The sequence below is a fragment of the Mizuhopecten yessoensis genome, unplaced genomic scaffold (genome assembly GCF_002113885.1).
Source record: "Mizuhopecten yessoensis strain PY_sf001 unplaced genomic scaffold, ASM211388v2 scaffold3011, whole genome shotgun sequence".
Classification (NCBI taxonomy): Eukaryota; Metazoa; Mollusca; class Bivalvia; order Pectinida; family Pectinidae; genus Mizuhopecten; species Mizuhopecten yessoensis.
Window position 1 is genome coordinate 130,422 of NW_018404831.1, and position 24,711 is coordinate 155,132.

Here is a 24,711-nt window from a genome sequence, read left to right on the forward strand (position 1 = left end):
TTCAATATCCCTGTTTACTCGAGTTACAACTAAGTGAATATGATCCTGGCAAAGGTTGATGTATGACATCCCACTGGTGATGTTTGTTGATGTTCCTGCCTAACATTTATGTTATTACCCAACTGGTGTAACAGGCAAGATACCCTTAGTGTTCATGACATGATAAACTTCAATTTTAATTGTTATCATTATGCATTTTAAGCTTAAACATTTCCGTCCTAGTGTGACTTTGTCAAGTTTATTACCTTTGTTTTATTAACTGTAGTTTTCTTACAAAAAGATAAAAGTAGAGTGTCCTTGTTATCTAGCAACCCTGATATTTATCAAACTTAACATCTCTCACTTTTGGTGATAGTTATAAAACAGTCTAAACAACAGCAAAATTATCTGCATTGTCATCAACAGTTGAGCTTTGTTGATCTAGTCACAATTCATATCATTGGCCCACTATCCAGTCAGTGATTTAGAGGAACAGATTGCCCCACTAATCAGTCACAGTTTTAGGGGGACAGATTGGCCCACTATCCAGTCAGTGTTTTAGGGGAACAGATTGCCCCACTAATCAGTCACAGTTTTAGGGGGACAGATTGGCCCACTACCCAATCAGGGTTTTAGGGGAACAGATTGCCCCATTAATCATTCACATTTCTAGGGGGACAGATTGGTCCACTATTCAGAGATTTCTAGGGGGACAGATTGGCCCACTATCCAGTCAGTGTTAAGAACAGATTGGCCCACTATTCAGTCAAGAGTTTTAGGGGGACATATTGGCCCACTATTCAGTCAAGAGTTCTAGGGGGACAGATTGGCCCACTATTCAGTCAAGAGTTTTAGGGGGACAGATTGGCCCACTATTCAGTCAAGAGTTTTAGGGGGACATATTGGCCCACTATTCAGTCAAGAGTTCTAGGGGGACAGATTGGACCACTATTCAGTCAAGAGTTTTAGGGGGACAGATTGGTCCACTACTCAGTCAAGAGTTTTAGGGGGGACAGATTGGTCCACTATTCAGAGAGTTTTAGGGGGACGGATTGGTCCACTATTCAGTCAAGAGTTTTAGGGGGACAGATTGGCCCACTATTCAGTCCGGAGTTTTAGGGGACAGATTGGCCCACTATTAAGCCAGAGTTCTAGGGGGACAGATTGGCCTACTATTCAGTAAGAGTTTTAGGGGGACAGATTGGCCCACTATCCAGTCAGTGTTTTAGGGGAACAGATTGACCCATTAATCAGTCACAGTTCTAGGGGGACAGATTGGTCCACTATTCAGAGATTTCTAGGGGGACAGATTGGCCCACTATCCAGTCAGTGTTAAGAACAGATTGGCTGACTATCCAGTCAGTGTTTTGGACAGATTGGCCCACTATCCAGTCAGTGTTAAGAACAGATTGGCCCACTATTCAGTCAAGAGTTTTAGGGGACAAATTGGCCCACTATTCAGTCAGAGTTTTAGGGGGACAAATTGGCCCACTATTAAGTCAGAGTTTTAGGGGGACAGATTGGCCCACTATTTAGTCAGAGTTTTAGGGGGACAGATTGGCCCACTATTTAGTCAGAGTTTTAGGGGGACAGATTGGCCCACTATTCAGTCAGAAGTTAAGGGAACATGTTTTTCTTTTCAATAACATATTTTGGATGATCAAAAGTCAAATGTAGATCTTGTTATTGCATTGTACAGTATCTTCTGATATTTTCCATTGATACTTCATGTATTGACTATTTGGGACTGAGAGGAAATGCTTTGTTTGCATTGCATTATTTTTGTCTACGGTTTTGTTGTCAATAATGTTTTCTGTGATTTTTGAACGGAAAGGAAATGGGATGTTATGGTCTTAATTGTTATAATAAAGACTTTGAAAAGATGTTAATTTAAAACTTGCAAAATTTCTGCTTGTATTCCATTTTTAAAATTGCCATATTTTAGAGTTGTAATTGTTTACATAGTTTGGAGGTTGGTGTAGCTTGCATTATTGTTATGGAAGAGCAGAAAACTCTATGTGCATGCAAAGTGTTGTTTGTTGTTCATGTATAAAAGTCTTAAATTTTAATGTGAAGGATTCACTGTAGTTATAAAGACTAACCTCCATGTGATCTAGGTTTTTCGACACATGTGTAAGGTAATGTGGGCATCTGTTTCTGCTTGAGCTCACAACAGCTCACAAGGTTTATATCTTTTTCAAAGTACAACTTTTTTGCAAGGGTTGGGATTTTAAAATAATACCAATGCTGTATTGATTTTTAGTGAAAATATTATATCATTGAAACTGCGATGTCACCTGGTTGTGGTCTAAATTTCACTTTTACCACCTCAACAGTTGTTTTCAGAAAATAGGAATTATCAGATGATTATTTGGTAAAATCATACATTAGGATTTACTCAGTCATGTACAAAAAATCTATGATATGATTTAACAAAACAATACAATACAAAAGGAATAAATTATCAAAGATTACTGAAGATCTTTTTTCTTCTCCAAAGAATTATTTTATGAAAACTTCAATTCATAATAGAAACTCCTTTCATATAACCTTTTTCACCGAAAACAAAATTATAGCTGTCTCAGTACAGATTAAACTAAAGAGAAACTCGGATCTGTTTTAATACAAAATCCAGTACAATCTGGACTCTTTCAATCTCCGATCATTCATTTTTCAAAGAGTTGATTTATATGAAAAGCTTATAACATTCCTGAAGTTAAACGAAGTAATTACACATTTATTGGTAAGACTTTAGTAAGTATCCGATAGTGATATAACATGACATTGTAGAATTGAACTTTCATGTATATTGACAGCACAGTGGCATTTCACTTTTAAGTACGATATACAAAATTGCATTACAATATAACTTGACTTCAGTGAACTAGAGTTTCGTCGATCATTTTGAGCATTGGCATGCATCTTTAGTATTTGTTTTAAAGGATCAAGAAAGACACAAAGTTATTGTATGTCTGAAGTACTTGTACTGCTTTCTTAATGATTAGCCTCCAGGTATGTTAATGATATGGTGTAGCACATTATTCTTTAAATGTTATCAGAAATTTTGACATGCAAAAATCAATTACATATGAAATTGTTTTGACAATATGATAGATATTTAACTTCATTTGAACAAAAGATTGTCCCTAAAATCCTCACTCTAATATCTGTGCTGAAATACCTGGGGGCGAGTTAGTTTAAAACCTCACTATTACATCTGTGCTGAAATACCTCGGGGCGAGTTAGGGGAAAACCTCACTATAACATCTGTGCTGAAATACCTGGGGGCGAGTTAGGGGAAAACCTCACTATTACATCTGTGCTGAAATACCTCGGGGCGAGTTAGGGGAAAACCTCACTATAACATCTGTGATGAAATACTTGGGGGCGAGTTAGGTTAAAACCTCACTATAACATGTGTCTAAATACCCTGGAGATAGATGAAATACCCGGGAGCTAGGTAAGGTTCAATACCCCGGAGTTAGGTTAAATACCTGGGAGTTCGGTGAAATATTGGGGAGTTAGGTAAAATACCTGGGAGTTTGGTAAAATACCTGGGAGCTTGGTGAAATACCCGTGAGTTTGGAGTTAGATGAAATTCTGGAAAGTTATGTGAAATACTCAGAAAGTTATGTGAAATACCTGGGAGTTATGTGTAATACTTGGGAGTAATGTGAATCACGGTAGTTAAATTAAATACCTGGTAGTGAGGTGAAATACCCAGTAGTTAAATTAAATACCTGGTATTAAGGTGAAATACCTGGTAGTTAAATTAAATACCTGGTAGTAAGGTGAAATACCCGGTAGTTAAATTAAATACCTGGTAGTAAGGTGAAATACCCGGTAGTTAAATTAAATACCTGGTAGTAAGGTGAAATACCAGGTAGTTAAATGAAATACCTGGTAGTAAGGTGAAATACCCGGTAGTTAAATTAAATACCTGGTAGTGAGGTGAAATACCCGGTAGTTAATTAAATACCTGGTAGTAAGGTGGAATACCTGGTAGGTAAATTAAATACCTGGTAGTAAGGTGAAATACCCGGTAATTGAATTAAATACCCAGGAGTAAGGTGAAATACCCAGGAGTTAGGTGAAATATCTAGGAGTTCGGTGAAATACCCAGGCGTTAGGTGAAATACCCGGGAGTTAGATGAAATACCCAGGAGTTGGGTGAAATACCCAGGAGTTCGTTAAAAACAGGTCAGTATTTGAGTCCTAATTCAATGTTATGGATTCGTATTCTTGTGCTTTATTGTAAGTGTAAAAGTATAGTTGTTATTTGTTTCTAAAGTGATCCAATAAAATGGTGCTCGTAATGTCGTAGAACATCATATACTTTGTCGTGTTGTTTTTATTTCCTTTAATGTTCTTCATTCATTGATAATAACAAGTCACATTTGACCCAGATGAATTAAAACAAATAGTTGGATACAAAATACCACCAAAGGTTCATGAAGATAGTTTTTGGCCTTCAAAATACAAAACTCTAATGTCTACCTTCTGGCATCTAAGTCCGTGATAGCTTCTAAGTCCATGATGGCTGTAACAAATTCTGATTTATGATCATTGGGAGTGTCATTTTTACCGAAAGTCGATCTAAACCCCTAAAACATGTAAAATTACTTGGAACACCTTAGTTTAGGTACAAGTATAGCTGTAACAAATTCTCAGGTCCCTGTGGTATATATTACACATCTCTGATAGAACCCAGATTACACAAACAAAATCCACTTCCTTTTCATGTTCTATCAAAGAAATCGCACAACTGCTATTTTGGAAAACTTGAAGGTTATTTAATAGACTTAATAGTAGATAATGTACTCTACACGAAATAGCATTGTCTGATAAAAGTCATATTTAAAGTAGACGAATACCGGTAGGTTCTCTCCCTGCCATAAAGGTATGTCTACAGAGGCGTAGCTATGCCAAAAGATATGTGTAAGCCCATGGTCAGGCGATGGGTCTGGGGGCCACCGATTTTGGTTAGGGGTTCAGGGGGGCAAAGATTATAGGAATTTTTGAAGCATGTTATTAGGGACAGTTATCTAAAGATATATTCAAAGTGCCCAGTGAACTTAATTGTAGTACACCATACACGTTTTGTCTCACCCAGTCGTTTTGTTTCAACCAGGCAGAATTCCGCTTTCTGGTTATCCCACAAATTGACCCTGCAGTATGATAGTCGAAAGTAACGTCAGGATTTCTATATGAATACCAATTGGGCCATCTTTAAAAAATGTTTGTTTTAAGTTTTCTCAATCTGAGTCACATTTTGTTTAGTTGGTAAGTATAGATAGGTATTTTTCAGGAAAAAACAACATATTTCTTTGTAAAAAAGTTTACTTTCAGCGATTGTTCAGTCCATTTTATTTCATCAAAATTATAAAAAAAAAAATATCAATAGATTCCATTTTAGTGGGTCGGTCGGTGCACATCAAACAAACTCTTTCATAACGTTGATTTAGTAGACCTGGACTAGGTCGATCGCCGCGACAAGGTAGCTCAATTGGTAGAATCCCTGCGATCTGGCCCGTTGCATTTTTCTTTTTCTGTTACATGTACTTTACCAAGATACCCGGCTGATAGATGTTCATACACACATTTTTCGAAATAAGGGTACTTGTGTGCGTGATGGATTGAATATTCGTTGCTTAATATCGGTAAATACTGTAAACGTAAATATCCTGATTTTCACTTCTTTATCACGAAAACCACGGAATTAGATTAGATCTGATTCAAGTACGTTATCTAAGTCCGTGCGAAAACATATTTCTATATTGCAGTTCTAGTCCAGTTATACAAACGCACGTAACTCTTTCTAAAGCGATTCAATTAAAAAGTGCGCGCTGAGATACGTAAAGCAAACCATACGTGCATCTTAATGGAACACATACCATGTATAATATATATAGCTGAGATACGTAAAGCATCTTAATGGAACACATACCATGTATGATATATATAGCTGAGATACGTAAAGCATCTTAATGGAACATCTTAATGGAACACATACCTTGTATGATATATATAGCTGAGATACGTAAAGCATCTTAATGGAACACATACTATGTATAATATATATATAGCTGAGATACGTAAAGCATCTTAATGGAACACATACCATGTATAATATATATATATACCGCATACGCGGTTTTCAAAATCTCGTGCTACTTTATTTCAGGTGTTTTGTTTTCTTATATCACGTAGAATTTGTACAACCCAACTCTCCATTAGAATATGAAAAATTGTGGAGGTGTTTATTTCGGGAAAAAGATAGACTTGAAATTCTATCCGGAGGAAGCTATTTGGCCGAGAGTTCAAGAGAGACAAATTATGAAAGTATTTTGACTATTTCGACGTTTGAAGAATTAGCTGCTTTCATAATAAGTAGAAGTTAGTTAATAAGTAAATGCAAATGTGTTATTATCTTGATGGCATTATGCCATATTTTGTTAATGTTAAGATATCACTGTTTTATCATATAATGGTGTACACGGTGTAAGCCCGGGCGCCTTTTTTCTATGGACGCTACTACGCCCCTGGGACTCACTACGCCCCTGGGACTCACTCTATGATCTATGGTAGGATGAGTCAGAAGGAGAATGTGTGCATACTTTTGGATTTTTTTTAATTTAACAATATTTTTTATCGTGTCAGTATGAACGTCAATCAGTTTCCGTCAAAGACCTAGTCTATACGTGAAGGTATGGTTTCATGTTCGATATGGATGTAACCGATTTAGCCAGAATATTTACAATTCAAATATATAAGAAATGGATATAAATTTCAGAATTCCTAAATCTTCAGTTCGAATACCAATCTAATTATATGGTTCAAACGATATTTCTGGACTAGTTTTGTAACGTCACTTACATGTTGTTTTTTACGCTGGTCTCGCTTTATTCGAGGCGGAAGGAGAAGCTTAAAAAAGATACTGATTCAAGTGCGTTACAATCCTATGAACGCATTTACTTCTAGTTATGATTAGATAAAGGCTTTAAAATAAGTCAAGGCAAATACAAAATTGAAAGGCTTCGAGGGTTTTCTGAAGCCCTGGTCGGAAACATCCAAGCAATGACATATGTACAAACTAGATGTAAAATTGCCTAGAGTGACAACTGACAAACTTGGACCGGAAGTTGGCTTTGTCTGAGACTGGAGACAGTACCCTCCTAGTTAGGGCAATTCAGCTAATCTCGTTATGTAATAGAAGTAATAAAATACATATATATAGGTATTTGATGGCCGAAGGCAATGCATAAGTTAATTTGACAACAATAGTTTAAAGGTGAACCATACGATAGCCAAAACATGTCCTACAAGTTACACATAGCAGAGATACAATGATGATTTATCGTAACATGAGAAGAGGCTTATATACAAATGTTGATATTTACAGATACCTATATATAGCATGTGATCGTACATACGTCTCTGGTAGTTTAAACTAGTGAATAAGAACACGGACTAAGATAGCAATCTAATTCCGTGAATAAACAAATTTATAATAAAATAAGAGGCACTATCGCAAAATTATGAATCCATTGCTTGAAAATAAAACGAGGTTGAAACGTACGGTTACACGAATTTGACCGAACACTGCAAATAGCTATAGCCATAAGGTATTGTTTTAGTTCGGGATTCCAACAAACAAAACAAATGAAAGTTATAATAATTAAAACTAATTAACGATTAACAAGGCACACATCACAGCTCAGCGCGTAACTGTCATAAGGAAATGACGCAATCGAACCCGCGAAGTTATCACAAGCGCACAGGTAGGTGTTAGAATGTTCGTCAATTACTGAATGGTTACAGTACAGGCGTCTATTCTCACAACAACTCAGAAATAAGCCTGTCTGTCGTGTCATGGTTGTTTGCATAATAATCAACTATATGTGCTGAGCCCTGTGGCCATTTATATAACATGTACGAGAATCAATATATCTTAACACGGACTTAGATAACTGTCTAATCTAATTCCGTGATCGTCACGATTACATGCATCACAGGTACCGGGATATTATAGTATATACCTCGCAATTAGATTATCTAAGTCCGTGGATATACGATTTATTGATTCTGATAAAAGTGACGTCAGAGAGAAGATAGACCGGTAAGTATTACAAAGTCAGTGAATGCAGAAACGTAAATAACAATATATATAGTACGTCTCTGTCGAATGGTAGATTTTTTTCTCTATTTTAAAGCTTACTATATGCATTTACGTCTCGGAACAGATATACCTGCAAGATCGAAAGTCATTTAGCGGTCCTTATTTTACGCCTAACTTCATTTTCTAAAAATACATGTACCTATTAATGGGAATTATCATGGTTTTTTTTCCAAATACTTTTATTGATTTAATATGTTGTTTGTTAGTATTCCGATTTGGAGATATCTATGATAACTGAACCATTCGCGTCAACCAATATGACGCCAACATATAGATTCTACGTCTCTGCATAAGGACTCTATGCAGGCCTATAACGATATGAAAATAAATATTGTCCGAAAAACCCCCCAATTACAAATCATTTTGAACAACAGCAAATATCATTCACGGTGTTCAATCACATTTAGTTATCTACGTGTATATCAAAGCATGAAAAATCGCTGAGATAAGCACATGTCCGTAAAATCCCTTATCGATGAAAAAATCATGGAACTCAACAGTCCCCGCCTTTTCCTAAAAATAGCAGGCGTGGGTGGGAGATTATTAACCAATCAAATGAATGAAATATCTTAACATCGCAAAATACGCGGGAAACTCTATATTGGCGGATAGACAACAACACAAAGGTACGGTAGCAGTGAGGGGTCGGAATAACGGGAAAAGAAGTCAGATGGAGGAAAAATAGTCAATTTATCATGGAAAACTTCCAGAAAATCGAGAAAATTGGCGAAGGAACATATGGTGTTGTCTACAAAGCTCGTGATAAGACAACAGGTCGCCTGGTAGCCCTAAAGAAGATTAGGCTGGATGCGTAAGTTGGTCGGGTGACGCCACGTTCTTTTCTAGATAATATTGCCGAGTGTTTCAAACCATTTGTGTTGAAAAAAGATTGATTTAAGCCTAATGAATTATTTTCCATGCATCCATTTTGAGATATCTTGCATGCGGTTGCACTTCTCGTGTTACATGCTTTGTCCACGCTGTAGGACTAAGAACGGTCATTTTGGATTTCATTGTAGTTAGGTGTTAACAGGTTGTGTATGTTTTTCATTGAAATAAATCTATCTAGTTTAGAAAATGAGGACGCATGTAAATAACCAGATAAACAATCTCTTTTATCCTCCATGTTCATAAACGATAGATCAGTCTTAAAAATATTACACATTCTAGATTTAATAGTTTAGGTCCGGACGCGTGTCCGACATTCTTTTGATTTAATTTGTTGTCGGGATCTAATTATTTAAATATCGTGTTAGTCATACATGACGCACTTCATTGATAATAACATTATTCATTGTTTGTTCTGCAGTGAATCTGAGGGAGTACCAAGCACAGCAATTCGAGAAATTTCCTTATTGAAAGAGTTGGATCACCAAAGTGTCGTGAGGTATAAACAAAATAACTTTTTTTTTAAACCAGTTTTCTCTAAGGGGTCCCATAGCTACACAATATTTAATGTGCACTAAGTTGGTGTGTGAAAGCAACATGAGTAGAGCAATTAGTCACTAGTATAGTGTTCCAAGAAACAACCATAATGAGGGGTTTTCGCCCCCAAAACAGTTGGTTTTCAAGAATTGGCTTTTTGGGTCAGTTTCAGTTTTGAGGGGTCCATGGCCCCATGGCCCCGGCAGGATTATTCCTGGGTACAGAATCTTGAAAATGTATCGCATATACCCACAAATCTAAAACTCGGTGGGAACCCTGTAATTTATTTTCAGGAATAGGCAGCTTTTAAAAGGCCTAAATAGTAATTAAGAGTTATTAAACGTATATATGCATTGAATCGTCTTAAACAAAGACATCAGATATCCTGCACTTGGCAAATTTTGTCTTGAAAGAAATTGTGTGAAAAAATCTGAAGATCTGTATCCCTAAAAAAATTCCTTATTTGACAAGATAACAGTGTAAAATGAACTATATCTATAATTGGGAAACTTGGCTAGTATGACATTGATGCATAACTGAAACAGGATGGTGCTTTCTTGATAGATATATAATTATTGGATTTCACTGTACTATATATATCTAGTTAATCTTCTACCTTCTTTCAACAGGTGTTTGTGCTTTGTAACTTTTGGAAATTTGACCCAAAGCTACTCTTAGTCTTACAAAAAAAAAAGATCTTATACTGTATTATGTTTCCAATATTGAAATAACACCTGTAAAAATATAGGGCATAACTTAAGTTAAATAATCGACTCCAAATCAACTTTTTGTAACTCTTGACATGTGTCAAAGAAAAAGTTATGGCTCCGGTCAAGTTGCTTTGTGATGTAGATATTTTGTTATATATCACAGCAGCTTGGTCAGTGTCAAGACTTTTAAACCAACTGAAGTCTGACCCAGTGTTTCTTAACTATTTTACCTAAGAAAAAACTTCACATTCATATATCAAAAACAATTAAACTGGTTGGCTATTTTGGAAAATATGTTGTGCTCTATATGATGCTTTTTGTTCAGATAGTAAGGTAAATATGTATGGATTTTTCGGAACATTTTAGACTTGGCCCTGTTCAAGTGACTGAGATGTAATGTTACTTGTCTATATCACAGTCTGCTTGGACAGTGCTTAGTGTGAGATATTGAATGTGTAGCTGGAGGTGCCTCTTCATTTCGAAAGGAACTCTTTTTATTAAATAATTAATACTTTGTAATAAATTGTCCTCTATTTAAGTTATTTGCAGGTTCGCCAGGTTGGTGAAAGAGAAGGAAAAAAGAGCTAATTTTCCAGCCCTGACCAAGTGGTTGAGATGTAGTTCAGTGTACATATATCACAGCCTGCTTGGACAGTGCTGGGTGTTTTCTCGCAGCACTGAAAAATGATCTTGTTCAGTTGTCCTGGATGAAGGAATGAGACGTTGTGATGTGATTTGACTATTATCCCAATGTTCTTTTAATTTTCTTCCCATTAGTGTAGTTATAGCTCACCTGGTCGTCCGTCAACTTTTCCCTTTTAAACGCTACTAGTCCTAAACGGCTAAGGAAAATGGAAGTTAATTGAAAATCTTTCTCCTTTTATTTTGTTAATGAAGGGATTCTCATCAAACTTCTAGAGCATCTTCAAAACATCGCCCCGCCCTGGAGGCTACCTCCTTGGGACGTAACATGGAAATTCACTTTCTTGGTGTCTTGCCTACCGAAACAGATATACATGTACGTAAACTATCTTTATCAGGATTATGAAGAGTAGTTTTTGCACTACCAATAGAATTTTATATGTGACGTTATGATGACTAGTACGATATGTACACTTGTCACCTTAATCAGACAAATGACCAGTGAAGCGTGTGCGCACAAAGGTGTAAAATGTGTACTAGTTGTCCACAATATCTATCAAAAATGCTTAGCATTGCTATAGGTAGTCCAGTGTCTCCCATTGGAGCCAATTTGTTCATGGAACATGTGGAGCAAGAAGCAATAGCCATTGCCCCCATATAATGCAAGCCTAGCTTATGGAAACAATATTTTGACGACATACTTATGATAATCAAGAAGGGGTTACAGAAGGATTTGACCAGCATATCAACACCATAGATGCCACTAACAACATCAAACTTGCACACGAGGAAGAAACCAACGGCACAATGCTCTTCCTAGACACTGGTAAAGAAAGAAGATGGAAGCGTGAAGGTATTGGTCTATAGAAAAAAACTTAAATCTCCCCATCCTTTGCACCAGAAGTTAGGCGTTGTGTGCACATTGCTCAACAGATCTGATAAAAAAGTCACAGGACAAAACACAAGAGCAGAATCACATCGCTAGGGCAATGAGAACATGTGCATATCCAGAATAGGCCCTAGAACAGGTACAAAAACAGTGTCACAGTATAGGGAAGAACAAAAAAAGGTCAAGTGGTCATCTCGTATATAAAGAGTATATCGCGGTCATGGCATAGAAACAGCCATGAAGCCCCACAAGACGCTTTGCAATATCCTAGTTCACCCTAAGGAGATAACTCAAAAAGTTTTGGACAGAGAGAGCAATCTGTTCAAACAGCAGATAAAGGAAGCCATCTGGATACACTGCAGTGGGCCAGTTCTAAAATCGAGACGAGGCGGCTGAAAGACTTGCATATCTATGACCAAGTATTAACAAAGTGTAGCTGAATCAAGTCGTTTCGAAACATGACTATTGTAGCCTAATCAACATCAATTTTCGGGACAACCCTTGTACATTTTACACCTTTGTGTGCATACGCTTTACTGGTCATTTGTCTGATGAAGGTGACCGTGAACATATCATACTTGTCATCGAACATCTTTATCGGTCTGGTTAGATTTTGATATAAACTTTATTTTGCAACGATATGAAACGTGCTTTTTCAACTTCTATTGATCACTCTTCAGTCAATGTTAGGGCACAGGCGGTATTGTGTGTAAATATATTGAAAAACTCTGAGAAAAACCATGTGATTGGGCAGGAAAGGACGTGTTCAGGAAGTTGCATCCAATTTCGTACATTTGTCGACTAACAACTCTTTTATTATAAGTGTAGATTGATGCCGTATATTCATATAAATAGGCTTTTTAAGACAAAATCTTAAAATTGGCTCAACATCAGCCAAAGTACAGGCATACAAATCATTAGTTTGACCATCACTTGAGTATTCCTGTACAGTATCTGACCCTTGCACCCAGATAAATATTGACACGTTGGAAATGGTCCAGCGAAGGGCAGCGCGCTATGTGCTCAATAAGCACAGGTACAACCTTCGTACCTCCAGTGTGTCAGAAATGTTGGACATCTAAATCTGCGCCCTCTAGCAGATAGATGTAGAGATGCTCGTCTGACCATGCTTCATAACACTGAAAACCAGAAAGTCACTATTGTAAAATCAGACAGATTAATCCCTACAGTTAGAAAATCACCAACAAACCACCAGTTTTCGTATCAAATTCCCCACTCAAAAACCCAGACCAGAAAGGCATCATTCTTCCCTCGAACTATACCCAAGTTGAATAAACTCCCACCTGACATTATTTCGAGACCCACAACAGAATCATTCAAATCGGCCCTCTACCGTCGTTTTTTAAACGCAAATTAGACCATCTCGTAGCTTTTAAAAACATGTTTCACTCCCTGCCTGACATTTTATCTTCAAAATGTTGAAGTTGGTCAGTACCATTTAGAAGTATTCAGCATCATTTGTGTCAAAGAAAAGCCTTATGTTAAGAAAAACATGATGAAAGAAAAAGAATATGACGCCAAAATTGCATCTGTAAAATAATTTTAATCGTACGTTCGTCAAGTTCCAATGATGGCTTTGGCAGCCAGAAGAGATAATTTTTTAGATATCATTTGCTGGACATATTGTCATGGTGATGCAGTTTTAAAACCATCAGTTATTTGTCCTTATTTTTATACGCCTGTCAAAAGTATTATGGTATGGCATCGTCTGTCCGGCCATCCGGTGCAAACTTTTGTTTGTGGTAATCTCCTTCTACATTTTGCAACGGATCTGTTTGAAACTTGGTATACATTATAATCATGATATAAAGTTGTCTCCCTTAAAAAAAATGATTCAACAATTTTTACAAAAATTATTGCCCTTCATTTGTGTATTTGATATTTTTTTGTCCAGAGATTTTATCCTATAGGTATATAGCGTTACATGGCATTTGACAGGCGTATATTGTTCCTCCACGCAGTATTCCTGTTTAGAAATATGGCATATTTTCTTGGTGTTTTGTAAAGATGGGGTCAACATTTGGCCCCCACTTTGATTTCTTTTATTCTTTTGCCATATGAAGATTCATAAAAATGATCAATAATTGCTACTGATAACCGTAGTGGACCTCCTTGTGAAATACCAGGTTGATTGACGAGGGTACCCTAAGAAAATGACAAATAAATGTTGCATGCAAATATTATTTTGAATATGAATCATGCTAGTGTACAGTGTATAAAATTACTGTTATTTTGATACTAAATATGTCATATTGGTATACATTAAGTATGCGTAGTGATATTTTTAATTAGAAAAACCTGCAAAATTTTCACAAAAATTTAAAATATAATCAACATTGTCAACTTGCCTATATATAGTTACAGTGGTGGTCTATATTTTAAACTTCTTTAAAAATTGTCCATATATGTATTCTGTCTACTGAATCATTTTTATGTAATATAAAAACGGGTAAAGTACTTTATTAGCATGCCAAACATGATCAATGCCAAATTTCACATAATCTTGAAGCTTTGATTATCAATGTTTATTATGGTTAATACCGATACATTTTCTGTTTTTGTTTCATACCAAAACACTTTATTATATTACGCATGTTTTAAAGTTATGTGCAGCATTTATAACTCCTGAATATTTATTCTGCCAAATGGACCAATTTCAGCGAAAGTTTCCAGATATAGATAATCTGATCCTTTTTTTTACAAAGTTATGGGCCTTTGTTGAAAAATACTTGTCCTGACAACTCCTTCAAAACTATAGAGTCAATTTCCAGGAAAATTAACAGATATGGTAACTGCCCCCTCAAATTGTGCATCCAAATAGTATGTTTTCATTCATACTTTAAAAAATAGTTATGGTAGAAAGGTATATTTATATTCGGTATCAAAATAACGGGTTGGAATATGTTGCACACAATAATGATATGATTTTACAGTAATTGCGTCATTTAAATGCTCTAGGAGGAATTGTATTACCGCACCTTTAACACCCACACAGGTGTAAGTCAATGAGGTCCCATTTATCCTAAAATGAATCCTGAAACTTAACGGTTCCTGATTCAAGCTTCCTTTACCCATAACATTTTGGATTTATCTTGTCTTGAAAATCCAAGCAGGGCCCAACGCTAATGTTAAATCTCCATAGGCATCCCCTATATTTGTAAATGAACTCGGTTGAATAGAGCTTGTACCTGAAGTTCTGGACAGGAAGTTGCAAATATTTGTTCTAATTGTTCTCGATGATTGTTTGAATGAAGCAATATAAAGTGCAGGTCACATTGACAGCATCACGTTCAAAAGATAATAAAATGAGGAAATAATTCCAAGAAAATGTAGTTATACGCAGAAAATGACGAAACAAAACAAAACATATGTAATATGTGAAATTTACTGTATTTGCTATCCTTTTAGATTACATTCTAGCAGATGCTGTGACAAAGAGTGGGTCTGCAGTACTGATCAAGTGGCTGTGATGCATTGATTTATATTTGTATCACAGCCTGCTTGGTTCAGTGTGGAGAGGCCGAAAAACCATCAAACACTTTTTGTGTGAGGCTACCATCAATTAAAAAAAANGGGGGGGATGAAAATTGGCTGTTTGGGACTCATCTTCTGGACACGCCATAGAGCTTTTATTCACAATTTGCTTACATTCATGACGCAAGTTTATTTTAAATTGCAATGGCACCACATGGTTTGAAAGGTGATATTCCACTACACAGGTTCTGGAACATACTGGGTAATAGGTATATATTTGCTTCCTGACTGGTGACCTGAAACATAAACTTATATTATTTTGATGCACATGGTTGGGGTATAGACGTTTGTAAAGAACAAGGTACACATTCAAGAGGAAAATACTAAGTTCTTAATTCAAGTGTTTATATCAAATTTAGGTTCAAGTAGTGGATAAAAAATAATCATAATCTTTCGTAATGCTCTTGTTCCTTAAAGTTGGATTCTCGGTTGTGTAATTTGCAGGCTCCTAGATGTGGTCCACAGTGAGAAGAAGCTGTACCTGGTGTTTGAATACCTTAACCAGGATCTCAAAAAGTACATGGATAGCTGCCCACCATCAGGACTCGCTTCCTCCCTGATCAAGGTATGCCTAGTCTTATTAGTCCCAAACCCCTGCCAATTCGATTCAATTGAAAACCATTTTATTAGCAAGACGGAAGGCAGCATTGATCATTTCCGAAAAGGAATCTATACCTTGCAGAAGTTTCATTACATCGTACAGATACACATTTGATCTTACAAGCCCTCGTCGTGGAGAGATCGACACTGTGCTATTAAAACACTCAAATGACGAAGGCCTGTGTGCTCGATTAGCAACATTGTGGAAATTCTGAATATACAACAAAATTTCTCGAGGGGAAAGGGCCGTTATTTGGCCCCAAATGTACCCAAAAAAATCATGAGTACAAAAAGGTTTTATATAATTTGTGTGAAGTGCAGTGCTACAAAACTACTAGCACCAGAGATCCCTTTAGGCTCGACAATTAAATCCTTGAATTATCTTGAAACTTATGTTATTTAATATATTATGTGTACTCGAAGCATGTTTTATGAAAACATAAATGAGGAGTAATTTGATTTAAATAATAAAAACCATGAAGAAATTGATACAATAATATCTAGTTAACATGTTGATTCGTTTCTTTTGAAGAGTTATCTACACCAGCTTCTAAAAGGAGTTGCTTACTGTCATTCCCATCGAGTGCTACATCGTGACCTGAAGCCACAGAATCTTCTCATAGATGTTGAAGGCAATATCAAGCTGGCTGACTTCGGGCTGGCTAGAGCATTTGGTGTGCCTGTCAGAACATACACACACGAGGTAACATTTCACTTGCTTTTTACTCTGAATTTAAGATATAAAAAAGGGGGGCAACTTCAAGAAGGTACCTTTGCTACTGCCTTTTCATTTCATACGACACTTAATTTGATGCAGGTAATTTTACTATTAAAGGACATCTCCAAAAATATCACTTTATATGGAATTTCAGTATCCTATTTGATAGGTTGACACAAGTTGTCCCAAATGTTTAGAGTAAAACATTTTCAAATAGGATATTATTCTTTGAAAACGTTTTTCATCGGACCCATACAAGTTGTCGACGTTGAATTTCATATAAACAGTAGCTATCGGATCAAACAAATTGGAAATCCAGACAAGGATAAAATGAGCAAGAATTCTTGAAATTGTGTTCATACAGATGAAATTGTCTCCAGAGTTAATGATTTTTTTATAAGACTGCAATAACATTTGATAATCCAAGAGTATGCAGAATTTTTTGTGTTTTTAGGTAGCGACATTTTGGAACAGAATGCAAAAATCCTTAAAGGCAGTCGTAATTCATGTTGTAGGTAGTAACATTGTGGTACAGAGCACCAGAGATCCTTTTGGGCAGTCGCTTTTACTCCACACCTGTAGATGTCTGGAGTCTTGGAGGAATATTTGCTGAAATGGTAAGATATTTGTCATATCTAGTGCTGTTTTGATTAAACAATTTAGTCGACGTCTGTTCCCGAAAATCAATTGATCGATCATTGTTTCCAGTGATCGATTATAGTTTGACTAATTTTAGTGTTAACACAAAATAAACTTGGATACTGTTACTCGCCGACAGCGAGTTGTTCTGTCGGCGAGTTCTTTCTTTGGCGAAACAACTGCACCGAACGTCCCACACGAGAACAATGCTGATTGGCTAGTTGGTTCACCCAACAACCAATCGGAACTTGCATTTCAATAGAAATGCTGCACGCCTCGGTGCTCGACAATATGACAAGCCAGGTCATTACAGAGACTTGACTATGATCAACAGGGGGCTACTCATTCGAAAGTGTGGAACGATTTTAGATTCAAATATTCCTAAGCTGGATATGACTAAAATGTTTTGCCGTGAAAGTGTGGGCTATCGTTACAAATAAAATGTTACATTTGACGGGGTGTCTTTAGGTAAATGCTGAGCCACCGTGGCATTTCTGAATACGCAAAATAAAAGACAATGCAAACATCATCAATTTCATTTCAAAATACATATTTTTCAATGCCTATAGTTTTTGTCAACAAACATCTTGTTTTTGTATGAATGTTGGGCGTTATTAGCAAAATTCTCAAACGACAGAAAACGAAGTAGATTTTGGAAAACGAATATAACCTTGAATTCTTTGAATTAAAGTTCAATTTGATCGATCATCAGTCACTTAATCTGAAGTGATGATCGAGCATGATTTTTTAAGTGATTCCAAACACAAGTCATATCTATACTACTTGATTTCAAAAATCCAGAATAAGAACAGCTTATTACGGAGAATCTCTGACCTTGACACCAGACATAACTTATATACTAAATATTGTGGTTCAAGAATACGAGTTATTGTGTTTGTCTTGCATCAAAGGTTGTAAAATGTTGAACAAATTGCCTGGCCTATATGATAAACCTACAATTACTTCAGTCGGTGGAAGAGAACACCTTCTGTGACCAACTGCAGGTATCGTAGGAGGCGACTAATGTGGCACCCCCTGTAGAATTGGGGTTTTGTTTTGGTGTCCTCTATTTGGGGACACAAGAATGACCAAAATGAATCTGCTGGCGCCTTGCTTGGCAACACCTCACTTTTGGCTAGAATGTTGAGCGTTCGCCTAGGTGAGGAAGGCAATGGGTTCTGTCCCTGGGTTGGGACATACCAAAATCCTTAAAAATGGTAGTTGTTATTCCCTGCTTAACGCTCAGTATTCAGGGTAATGGCAACAACTGGTTCACCCTTTGTCAGTATAATGTGACCGAGCGGAATGCTGTGCTGGGTGCCTTCGGCATGGCATTTCAGCACTAAAAAGGCGGCATCAGATCCATGCTATCACAAGGAGACGAGCACACCAACATACCCTGTCTCCTGCATACACTACACACATGGAGGCACGTCCTTTATAATGACCTTAGCTGTTGATAGGACGTTCCAACAGAATTATAACCAAATCAAACCAAACTTAAGTCGTCGGGACTTCTGAACACATTTTGTTTTACAATAATTCAAACCCTGCTTACCCATATTTCTGATTGTTTCAATACAAAATTTAGTACTAATTATTGATTGATATTGGCTATTGTTGAAGCGGTTACCTTGAGAAACTGGCTCAAACTGATGTATTTTCACATCCACAGCATTAAGTAACTGTCGGAGTAACAGTTACAACTCATGATGTTCGACCATCTGAGTCAAAAATGTACATAAATATGCCACATGTTAGCAATGATTGTGTTTCTTTCTTGGCAACATGTGAATGTTCCATTTAGAACAACCTATCGGTATGGAGCAAAGCATGTTCCTGTTGCATTGCTGATAGAAACCTGGGTATTGGCATGGTTACAATTTGATAATATAATCGCAATTGGGCCATTGATCCATGATTTGCTATTAAAGTTATTAGTTATAATATCTGTACATGTGGCAAAACTAATAACCCCATAACCGTAATTTCAATTCACCTTCTGCATCCGATACATTTAACTTGAACTGTCATTACTCCAGAAAACATTAACTGCTTTGCGGCTTGTTCTTGTCAAAATATTGTGCCAATGATTAGTTCACTATTTAACATTACATCATGTGAATTTAACATATTATTGTTTTCTTCAACAGATAACCAGACGTCCCCTGTTTCCTGGAGATTCTGAGATTGACCAGTTATTCAGAATATTCCGCACCTTAGGTAAGTTGACATAAATGTATGAATATGTGTGAATATTAAATCATTGACATTGTTTAGTCAAGTAAAATGTTAGCAGTTATTTGATGCAATTTATCATTTTCTGATGCGACTGATGTAAGAATTGCCTGCATGAAAATCAAGAAGTGTCTATGATACTCTATAGATAGAAAATACTGAAATTAAATGGTCTGCAAACTAGATAAAGCAGAAATTCTTCAATGTAATATCAGTGTTTTTGTCATCTGAATTTTACAACAGCCTGTTCCTTAATGAATTTGATAAATATAGCATTGTTTGTACTGAAATTGGGAATATATTCCCCAGTTTTGGTCATTTTTTGGGAAATGTACTTTTTAGCTAGGGGAAACAGCAAGTATTCAACACTAAACTGAGCAAAAAAACCACTGAATATTGATGCAATTTAAATTTAAAAAATTTGGTGACAGGTACACCAGATGAGAACACATGGCCTGGTGTTTCACAGATGCCCGACTACAAATCCACTTTCCCCAAGTGGCCACAACAGTGTGTGTCCAGTGCTGTACCAAACCTCCTTGGGGATGGGCTGGAACTGCTACAGGTAAATGATCAAAACTAGAACATTGGAGGAAATATTTCATACCTGATATGTATTGATATCATTCAATTCAGATGACTTGGGTCAACTGCATGTGTCTTATAAGTTATACCTTGCCATGGCTTTCATCATTGAACTTCATTGAAATTTCGGCACAAAATTATGATTTATTAAAAAAATATGTTTTCAGAAATTCATGGTCACAGCGATGAGGTGCATTGGGCATCAAAGAACTCTGGTTATATTTCACCAACAAGTGTGAAATTAGAGACCTGTCACTGTCGTTTTAAGCAAGAATGAACATTCCTTCCATATTATTCAAAACTAATCCAATAAAGTATGCACATTATCAAATTAGAGTCTGGAGAGAAGAAACAGAAATATTGCTGAATGTATGTAGACTACATTCAAACAACTGGTGAAGATCGAGTAATTGCTAATCTGAGAATCTTTGATCCTATACAACATTGCTTTATTTGTAGCTGATGCTGAAATATGAGCCCAGCCAGAGGATATCTGCCAAATCTGCCTTGCTACATCCTTACTTCAATGGAGTCTGCAAGCAAAGGCCTCCTCAGGTCCTCAAATAGACGCCTTCCCGTTACAACATTTTACAGTGTAATCAAAAATATAAAGATATATGCAAGTGTTTTGACTTGAAAGTGAATTAATAGGTCCTTGAAATGATGTTCAAGAGTCCTTAATCATCCACAAATATGACTTCTGTCTTATAAATGCTGTCAAAGTCTCATCCATGGACATAACACTAATATTATGCCGATGTGTTTGCAACGACCAAAGTTTTTAGCGAAATTTTTTACTCCAAGAATTCTTGAACGACTGTTTCATGGTTACTTGTGCAATATTGATGCCTGTTAAAGCAAATATGTGGTTAAAAAAACAACCATTCAATACCTTGATGATAATTCAAATAATTTTGAAATATTGTCTGTTGCTGCGAAATATTTGTTAGTACTGGGGTATATATATATCGGAATGTATTGACTTTTGATGTGAATTTAATTGATATTTTTGTAATTGGTTTAACAGGTTTAGGGGGGAGGGATGCAGTTGTTAAGGTGTTAAGTTTTTAATAAAAAATTGAAAATTGTTATATGTCCCTACCTCTGTATGCTTGTCTGCTCAGTGATTGAAATGCACCAAAACATACGCTGTTTAGGTTCAACTTGACCTCATGTTCCAAACCCAGAAAAAAAAAGTTATTTTTAAAAAACAATCTGTCATTTTCCAGTCAATGAATCTGAAATTGTTTTCAAATGTTTAAAAATCACTTTTGGAATATGTATGTAATGAATTGAACTTTGTATTTTAATTGGAATTGTTTTATCAATGCTAGCAAGCAAAACAGACTTATTTTAACATATTTTATATGAGAACACTGGAGATGAAAGAAAAATCTCCATAATGATTTTGATTATTGACTTCTATGATTACCTAACGATTTGTTATGTAATATGTACATATATTAATTATGTAAATTATTGTTTATTATGCAACCATTTTTTTATTAAATAAATTGCCATAATGATTATAGTTTTATCCTTTTTATTATACGCCTGTCAAATTTGACGGGCGTATTAATATGGTATGGCTCCGTCCGTCCAGCGTAAACTTTTGTTTGTCCAGCAATCTCCTTCTACATTTTTCGACTGATCTCTTCGAAACTTTGTATACATTATAATCGACTATTTTGCAGAAGTTATTGCCCTTTGCTAATTTCTAGTACTTGAATCTTGTCCAAAGATCTCCTACAGTTTTCTATTGATTTCTTTGAAACTTGGTGGGCTTTATAACCATGGTATCAAGTTGTGTTTAACGAGATTGGAGACTAATCTTTTGATTACTTGTTTTCCTCAAACTGTTAGGAAATTAAAGAAATTCAAACATTTACTTTGTAATGAAAGGCGAGATTTATAACATGCTAGCTAGCCACTCTTAAGTAGTAAATCTGATTTTAATGCTAGATAGTATGTAACTCTATAGGGCATTCGATGGGCGTATATTGTTCCGCCCTGTGGTACTCTAGTATTTTTAGATCGCCTGAGCTTTAGCTCAAGTGACCTATTGCTGCCTGTCGTCCGTTAACATTTAACATTTTCAACTTAGCTGAAATACTGTCAAAGGGATTTCATTGATACTTCATGGGAATGTTACCGACATTTCCCTGACCAGGTGTTGTTATTTTCAAGTCGATTAGAAATCTGATATGGCTGCCATTTAGAAACTATTTCAAACTTAGAATAAAGTTCTACTGGGCCGATTTAACTGAAACTTGGTAGGAATGATCGACTCGTGGTACTGACAAAATATTATTTTTCGGGTCGATCAGAAATCCAATATGGCCACCAAGGCGTCTATTTTGAAAAATATTGTTTCAACAACAAAAGTAAATACTTACGACTCGGGTGACCGTTATGGACCATGGACCTCTTGATTTTATTAGGTTTGCAGTTTAATATGCATATTCATTGTGTCTAAACTAAAACTTAAGATATTGTTTACAAGTTTCATAAACACTAGACACCCATTCTTACAAATATTAATCAGCAAACTGTTTTTTTTACCAGGGCCATGTACATAAAAATCAGTGCCTACTTGTGGAGTCTCGTTTCTAGCTCACCTAGCTTGAAGGGTGTTAAAATCTTCATACCTCTTGCTGACCAAAATGCATAAGATGATATTTGGCCAGAAGCATGCAGTGATAAAAGTCTACAAAGTTTGTTGAATTTAATTACCTTGACCCTATTGCAAGGTCACTTGTGTCTGGTGATTTAAGAAATATTCAAATATGCTTCTGAATAACCAAATGCCAATGATGATGATATTTTGGCTAATTGTCTTCAGGGATAAAGGGCAACCATTTTCTTTTCATATAGATAACCTTGTCCCACTTTAAACAGTCACTGAGGTTAAATATCTTTAAATATTTTAATAGGTAATGGGCCAGGGTGTTATCGTCTTGCCAGTAGAATGATTGGATGTAGGGTAACCATGTTTGTTCAAATTAATGACCTTGACCCACTTTCAAGTTCACTTGGGTCAAATGTTCAAATGTTTCAAAAACCCTGCAACAATTTATGATAACCAATATGCTCAGAGTAAAGATACTTTGCCAGTAGTGTGAAGGGTTATAAATTTGGTTCCAATGAGTGATCTTGACCCACCTTCAAGGTCTAATATGTGAAAATATTCAAACAGCTTCTAATCCTATTTTGCCAGTGGCATGCTTGGAGAAAAGGGCTAACAAGTTCGTTCAAATCGTGTCAAATATAAAATTTTAAAAAACATGGGCCCAGGGTAAGGATCTCTAGCCAGTAGTATGCTGCGATGAAGAACTACAAGATTTATTCAAATGAATAATCTTTACCCATTTAAGGTCTCATTTATATGTGCTCACTTAAACATTTAGAGAAACTACCAAGTTTGTTCAAATGAATAGTCTTGGCCGAAATTCAAGATCAAATGTGTTGAAATCTTCATAGAACCTCTCAATGATCAAAATGCACAGGTTTATAATATTTGGCCAGAAGTATGCAGGTTTGTTGAATTGAATGACCTTGACCCACTTTCAATGTCACAGGGTTAAAATATATTGAAATAACCAATAGGCTGATGGGATGATGTCTAGCCAGTATGCTTGGATGAAGGGTTACCAAGGTTTTTTTCAAATGAGTGACAGGCCACCTTGACCCACTTTCAGGGTCACTGGGGTCAAGGATGTTAAAATGATTGAAAAAAAATCAAACTGCTTCTTCTACATAACCAAAAAGCCTACGGTGAAGTATTTGGTCAGTAGCATACGGGGAAGAAAGGTTACCAAGTTCAAATGAATGACTTTGACCCACTTTCAATGTTTCAAACAACTCCGTTAGAATGAAGAGCTACCTAAAAAGGTTAAATGAATGACCTCGGCCGACTTTCACGGTCACAAGGGTCAAATGTGTTGATATTTTCATGCAACTTCTTCTCAGTAACCCATATGCCAGAGATGCTGATATTTTGACTGTTGTTATATTAAAAAAATTGTGAGAATAATGCCAGTTTGGAGATTCAGGCCATTAGGCTTTTTGCTCTCATTCTATGTCAAAGACACTAGCTGGAACCAAAGGACAGGTGAGTTTGTCAAGTTACGCCGTCCGTCCATCCGTCAACTTTAAAATACTACTTGTCCAGAACGACTATGTGGATTATGACTTAATTTGGCTTGGAGGATCCTTAGACAGAGGTGACTTAATTTGATCAATTAGAGGATGTACCGTCCTAAGGGGAGACAGGTGGGGCCTAATAGGCGAATTGAAGTAAATATTTTAAATTTTGGGGGGATTTTTACCAAATTTTGTGTAGAGCATCTTTTGGCAAAGGGAATGGGGCTTAACTTTGTATAAATAGAGTGTTTGGCCCCCTTTTGGGACAGAGGTGCGAGGCCCAATAGGGGGATATAATGATAAATGTTAAAATCCTTCTCGTTCAGTACAATTGGAGGAATTTTAACCAGATTTTGTCCATAGCATCAGGAGGACGATGACTGAATTTTGTATAAATGGGCAACTCTTA

General features: G+C 36.2%; 1 protein-coding gene and 1 long non-coding RNA gene across 3 annotated transcripts; both read left to right on the forward strand.

Annotated features, from left to right (window-relative positions):
* Positions 1–646: 646 nt before the first annotated feature.
* On the forward strand, positions 647–4,310 carry LOC110446817. Its single transcript, XR_002462507.1, has 2 exons — positions 647–3,969; positions 4,010–4,310. It is a non-coding gene; the product is annotated as an uncharacterized LOC110446817 (long non-coding RNA).
* A 3,665-nt stretch (positions 4,311–7,975) lies between these two features.
* On the forward strand, positions 7,976–21,359 carry LOC110446820 (cyclin-dependent kinase 2-like). 2 transcript variants are annotated; one of them, XM_021492132.1, is made up of 8 exons: positions 7,976–8,098; positions 9,468–9,545; positions 15,824–15,944; positions 16,512–16,682; positions 17,213–17,314; positions 19,490–19,559; positions 20,006–20,139; positions 20,619–21,359. In XM_021492132.1, the coding sequence occupies exons 3-8, from the start codon at positions 15,900–15,902 to the stop codon at positions 20,724–20,726; spliced, it is 630 nt and encodes a 209-aa protein (XP_021347807.1). In that variant the 5' UTR covers positions 7,976–8,098; positions 9,468–9,545; positions 15,824–15,899; the 3' UTR covers positions 20,727–21,359. The 2 variants fall into 2 exon arrangements, with proteins under 2 accessions (XP_021347807.1, XP_021347806.1); XM_021492131.1 differs by lacking the exon at positions 7,976–8,098 and adding an exon at positions 8,729–8,969.
* The last annotated feature ends 3,352 nt before the right edge of the window (positions 21,360–24,711 follow it).